Source organism: Clytia hemisphaerica, unplaced genomic scaffold (assembly GCF_902728285.1).
Source record: "Clytia hemisphaerica strain Z4C2 unplaced genomic scaffold, Clytia hemisphaerica genome assembly, whole genome shotgun sequence".
NCBI classification, from domain to species: domain Eukaryota; kingdom Metazoa; phylum Cnidaria; class Hydrozoa; order Leptothecata; family Clytiidae; genus Clytia; species Clytia hemisphaerica.
Genome location: NW_027103900.1, coordinates 1,881,961 through 1,887,926, shown reverse-complemented (window position 1 = coordinate 1,887,926; position 5,966 = coordinate 1,881,961). Strand labels below are relative to the sequence as shown.

The window sequence follows — 5,966 nt, the reverse complement described above, 5'->3', positions numbered from 1 at the left end:
CGGGTACAAAACTCGCTGAGGTTTCTTTGACGGGTAAACTTTGTCACTCTATAAATTTTTTGTCGCTTTTCCCCTTTCAGACCCGGTGGAGGCAAAATGGGTACCGGGTATGTGCAAGCCATAAGGAACCCTTTTTCACACCCTCGAAAGTATGTCAGTCAAAGGGGTTATATAATACAAAAATCATTAAACAGCAATTGAGTCACTGTAAGGGCTCCAAAATTACGAAAATCGAAAATCGAAAATTCTTAAATTAAAATTTCCGAGAATTTTCGACTAAATTTTTGCCGAAATTTTGTGGAATTAGTCTCTCTTAGGGTGGCAAAAAAAAACGTCAAAAATGGGCAAAATTTTCAAAATTTATTCTCTAAAAGGGTCAATTTTCGAACTTTGGCTATTGGACATACCCATCATCTCAAAAACCTAGAAGTATCCCCCCGGGCTGCCTTTCACATGTAGTGCATGCAATACACCGTTTAGGAGTCTCGCTATTTCACGGTACTCCATTGCAGAGGCCCGGTAAAAATGGTAGGTAAAAATGGGCACTTTAGTACTGTGAAAGGTTAGAGGAATGTAAACATTGTGAATTTTTTTCTCTCTTTTAAAGAGATAATCTTATAAGTCTCTCCTGAAAATTTCACAAAAATTCATCAAGAGGAAAAGAAGTTATGATTAAAAAGAGTTCTTTACCTACCGTTTTTCTGCTATGTTTCCTTATGAGAACCAGATGTTTACCTACTGTTTTTTTGCGGAGGAGAGTGAATTTTCCGTGATCGCTAAAATCAAAACAATGGAAAATTGGATTGACGCGTGCGCAGTCGACACTCCTAAACGGTGTATTATGCAGTATTTTTTTTAGTTCTGCTCCTTGCCCATTAGCATTATTATGTTCAACATAAGAAGAGAAGGAACAAGTTCAATACCTCATACATTTCTTATTGTCATACAATATTCTTACAGAAAAGATATTTTAATTGCTCAAATCAGGATGCGTACTAATTGCCGAAATTCCTGTTGGAATTTATCTATGATGATGGTTTCTAAAAAGGTAGAAAAAAAAGCGTGCATTAAAAATGTTGTACTCTCTGCCTCGGGGGTGTGTCATAGTAATATACAAATTTCCACAAGAAACCCTATTCCTCTCAACAAATCAGTTCCAACAGTTCCAAACTTCCAACAAACGATAGACTTTCCTTCCTGCCGGAAAAATCATCCCTGGATCGATAACAAAGTACGTGTCGATTTCCCGCCAAAACTTCTAGAAAGTTCGACTTGCGAACCGCTGTGGGGAAGTGTTTCATGATTTTTGTGTCATTACGTAATTCGATTGCATTATGGGTATAATGGTATCTTTTGCTGAAGCTTTTCAAAACATTAGAACAAAACAGCAAGCGGAGTGAAGGTGAAAGCATCAAAATAACAATTCGCTGACTTAACAGATATTTTATTGGAATTCTTTTCCACTAAAAGCAGCTGAACTGGAGTAAAAATTTTTGTCTAGAGCTATATGTAAATTATATACTTAAAAATTGTCTTATTGGCTGGAGAAATCGCGACCATGCATGGTAATCAATTTACAAACGTTTTGACTTTGGCTGCTGCCCTTTCTATGGCAGGATGGGTTGCCAGGCCAGACGGTAACCAAAATCACTTCACAAACTTCAATAACCAAAATTACAATTACCAGAATAGGTTTCATCCATATCAACAACCTCAAGCTAATCAATTGAGATCCAACAATCATCTTCAACAGCAGCAACAATTTCAAAATGGCCCTCTTGTCGCTCAAGCAGTTGCACCTCAATACAATTTAAATCCTAATTCTCAAAATAATCTTTACCAGTCAAAGGATGCAGAGGATACTTTTAGAGCTTACCTTGAACTTCAGGAACTTATTAGCTGGCAAGAGTCATACCGTAGAGGGGACTTGATGCCTCAACAAAATACAAATCAACAATTTGTATTACCTGTTTCGAATCCTGAAAGTATTGAAAATAAATTTTCAAGTGGCAACGATGATGGTTATGGCACTTGTAGTAGTGTAGGTTCACCGGCATCAACCACCCAGCTTGGCAGTGAAGTTGACAATCTTAGCGTTCGCAGTAATTCACCTTCACCTCAACCAAATACTTTCAACTTTGACCAAGATTTAAATGGACAATCTCAACCATTTCAACAGATCAACAGTCCTTTGGAAGATGGAGTTTTCGATATTGATGAAATACTCAATGATGAGCAAGGTGCAATGTCCCCGGTCATGCCATACAATGATGAAATCCCAAAAGGACCTTTTGCAAGCCTCCTGTCATCACTAGATCAAGACCTTGAATATGCTGATTCTCCTGCTTTAAAGAACCCCAGTTTTGACTCTTTCCTTACAAAGCCAAGTCCCGAGTACAAACCACCATACACCTATTCTCAAAAATATGAAGATCCGTTCAACATAAAGTTTACAAATGGGTCACTTCCGGAAGGCTTTTCTCAAGAGACTCTGGTAGATATTGGAAGCTTTGATCCTTCAATCTTTGAAGAAAATACTGAATCTCAGGATGACATCTTGGACAAAGCCCTGGTTCAATCCCTTCACCAAAAAGAAAACCCAGCTACCGGTAAGATTTTATTCATGAAAGCCATATCATTTACATTTTCAACAAATTCGTTTTAGAAATCACTATATAAAATGAAAATATAAGTTAATAAAGGGAAAATATCAAATATCAAATATCTGAAAAAAATGCAACAATTTCAATTTTTTCAAGTAAGTTTTTAGATTTCCTTTTTTAACACCTTTTTTTAAAAGAAGAAATTTAAGTGATTGGAATTTTTTGGTGAAGAGGCTAACTAACACGTAATTCGGTGAATCAAGAAAATTTGTTAATTTTGATGTAAACTTCTTGGTTTTTTGTAAGTCTTCCAGCTAAAAATGGGGTTTTTCAGGAATAAATAAGGATCAAATTGAAAGATAATTAAATTTGGTAAAAATAGTCATTTAGGAAAACGCAAAGGTCTATTGAATAATTAGTTATTCAAAAGACAGTGGCGTTCTCCCAAACGACTATTGATTTTGATGTATGATTAGTAGATTGAAATTTGGTGGGAAGTAATTTTAGTAAAATTCTTTCCAGTAAAAAAATTTCTTCTCTTTTTAAGATTCAATCAAATTGTAATTATTCAACTTTCGGTTAGAGTTGCTCTTAAAAAGGAAAGTCTCATTTAACTTTTTTGCAAAGTCATCGCTCAAGCTAATTTTAACCACATACGGACATCCGGTGCAAGCCTTTTAGCGATGCTCTTTATCACTTCTGAATTCAATATCGGGAACCCCATTTATAGCCTGGAAATTTCCTCCCTATAATTATCCATTTTATTTTCTTTGTTTTGTGAGAGAGGTAAAAAGTGCTGCATCATCCCTCTCTTAGTTGTCATTGGTATTCTTCCTTTGACTTAATGACCCATTAGTAATCGAACACTCGTGATATATTTATCACTCAGCAAAAAATTTATTTCGACTTTTTTAGCCCAAGGGTAACATGCTTAACTATTTCTTATTAAATAATTGGGACATACCATATTTGAGATGTCTGTGGCAAGGGGACTTGAGAAATATTATGTCAGGAGACAATTTTCGACTGCCATTTAAAAATGAAGAGTTTGATATTGACTCAGTCACCTCAGTGGTCAGTAACAATCAATATGGTGTCCAAACTTTCCATTACAATGAAGAATGTATGTATGATAATGCCAAATGATTTATATATTTCTATAATCAATTCAGTAAGTTTGTTTAACTATAATTTGTTTTTTTTTACCTTTTTCTTCAGTGGCAATCAAACAAGAGGAAGATGACAATTATTGGCTTCGGCCACAAAGCCCAATGGTGGAACATGATTACTTCAACCGTGATGAAATGAAACCATTACAAACAGCCAATCCCGTCACAAAACACCAACCTCAAATAATTCAACGACCTGTAACATTCGCACCAGACAGGCGACAACAGCCTTTGCCTATGACCCCCACCACCACTCGTATCCTAGGACGGAGGACCTTTGCTCCAAGTCACTCAGCTACAGCATCAGGTCTCTCTAATTCTAAACCAAGCTCCATCAAACCAAAAGTCAAACAGCAAAAACAAAAATCTTTATTTCTTTGGAATGATTTCCAATACACTGCCCTTGACCTTGTTGAGATGCCTGTGGAGAAATTCAATGAAGTGATCAAACAACTTGATGAAGTCAGACAACATATTGCCAAAGATGAACGTCGAAAAGGCAAAAATAAGTTGGCTGCTCGTAATTGTCGAAAGCGAAAAATGGATGTCATTGAAAACTTGGATAATGGTGTCAATGTTTTAGAACAAAAACGTCAAGAACTTCTCAAAGAGAGACGGCGAATCTTGGATGAGACACGCCAAATCAAATTGAAAACTGAATGGTTGAACGATTATATTTTCAAACATATTAAAGACTCAAATGGTTTACCATACAATGAAAATGACTATTCTTTGAAATATACTGCAGATGGTAATGTATATGTAGTTCCTGTTGGAGTTGGTAATATTGGAAATTAAAGCAAACAAATGAAATGACATTTAGTTGTATTTCTTAACTTGCAAGTTTATGAAATCATTTTCTATAGGTGTTTAAAACAGTTAGTTTGAGTAGGTAAAAAGACATGAAACACACTGTAAATATTGTACATACGATTTTTTTTCCTTTTTTAAGATTTAACGTTTTCTTCTCAAGTTGAGGATTTATTTATATATTGAATTTTGTTCACAAACTTGTTTTCCAATAGTTTGTCTTAACGTTGTCTCGTTTTTTAATATTTTTCGGGATGCCTGAATTTAAATTTCTTAGAAACAAATATGCTGAAACCCTCTTTCAGTAGATTTAACACCTTTGCACTCACTTAGCTTTCAGATGGATCGTTTTGTTGACTTTTTTATATTTTCTGAGAGAAACACTTATGTTTCAACAATTTCAGCTTCTTTAAAATAATTTTTGTACTTTCGATAGATTATGTAAAAAAATCCCACTCACTTTTCTCAAATTTCTTGGGTTAAATTTTTTTTTTCATTTTTGCCTCATAAATCATGACATTTTAATCCGTCATATTTGAAATTTAATATAAACATTACAGTCGATTCTTGTACGTTTGAATTTCACTGAAAATTTGTCTTTTTCAATATATATCACTCCTTTTCGGTCTTTTACAACTAACAATGACACGTTCATCCTATTGATAGTTAGCTGATGTGATAAACAAGTTTATAAAATTATGTAGATATTTTTTAAGTCATAATTCAATTTACTTCTTTTTTTAAGCTTCAAGTTTTATTTTCGTTAATGGTATAATTTTGATCAATTTGTAAAATTGTTACTTTTTTAGAAAAAACTTCATTCCAAATTTAAATGACATTCAAAAGAAAAATTGCTAAAAGTGAAATGCCGTGTCGTTTTCTAAAGTCATCCCACATGGTCAATGCCATTTAAATAATAGCTTTTCATTCAAAAATTTGTGACATGCGAGGGAGTTAATTCCTCGAGGTTTATTTTTCAATCGCTATTGACTGAGGGCTTTAATCCGAAACAATGTTTAGCAGGTTATTTGACAAATTGCGTGTCAAAAATTCGAAAAGTCAAGTCCGACAACAGTTTTTTGAAAAAAAAAGATAAATCTGTTTTCTTATTAAAATGAGCGTTTGAGACAAAAGGGTTATTTTGAGAAAAAAAAATCAATTTTGGCAAGAAATTTTAGTTCATGAAATAATTTGATAGGAAAAATTTGAATTTTAAGTTTTAAATAAAAAGTGTGCTGCAAATAATGCAGTCCATAAATTTTGGACCCACCTGTTCTTGAGAGAAAGATGTTCCATCAATAGGTCTTCTCATAAATTACCTCACGAACATCACTTCCCTCGTATTCAAACAATTACGATAGTTATTATAACCCTGTAGAAAAAA

The 5,966-nt window shown here is 34.0% G+C and overlaps 1 protein-coding gene across 1 annotated transcript; it reads left to right on the top strand.

The window, feature by feature from the left end:
- The first annotated feature begins 1,381 nt into the window (after window positions 1-1,381).
- LOC136808888 (nuclear factor erythroid 2-related factor 2-like) lies at window positions 1,382-5,448 on the top strand. The gene is made up of 2 exons (XM_067065454.1): window positions 1,382-2,609; window positions 3,822-5,448. The coding sequence occupies exons 1-2, from the start codon at window positions 1,559-1,561 to the stop codon at window positions 4,568-4,570; spliced, it is 1,800 nt and encodes a 599-aa protein (XP_066921555.1). The 5' UTR covers window positions 1,382-1,558; the 3' UTR covers window positions 4,571-5,448.
- Window positions 5,449-5,966: the final 518 nt, after the last annotated feature.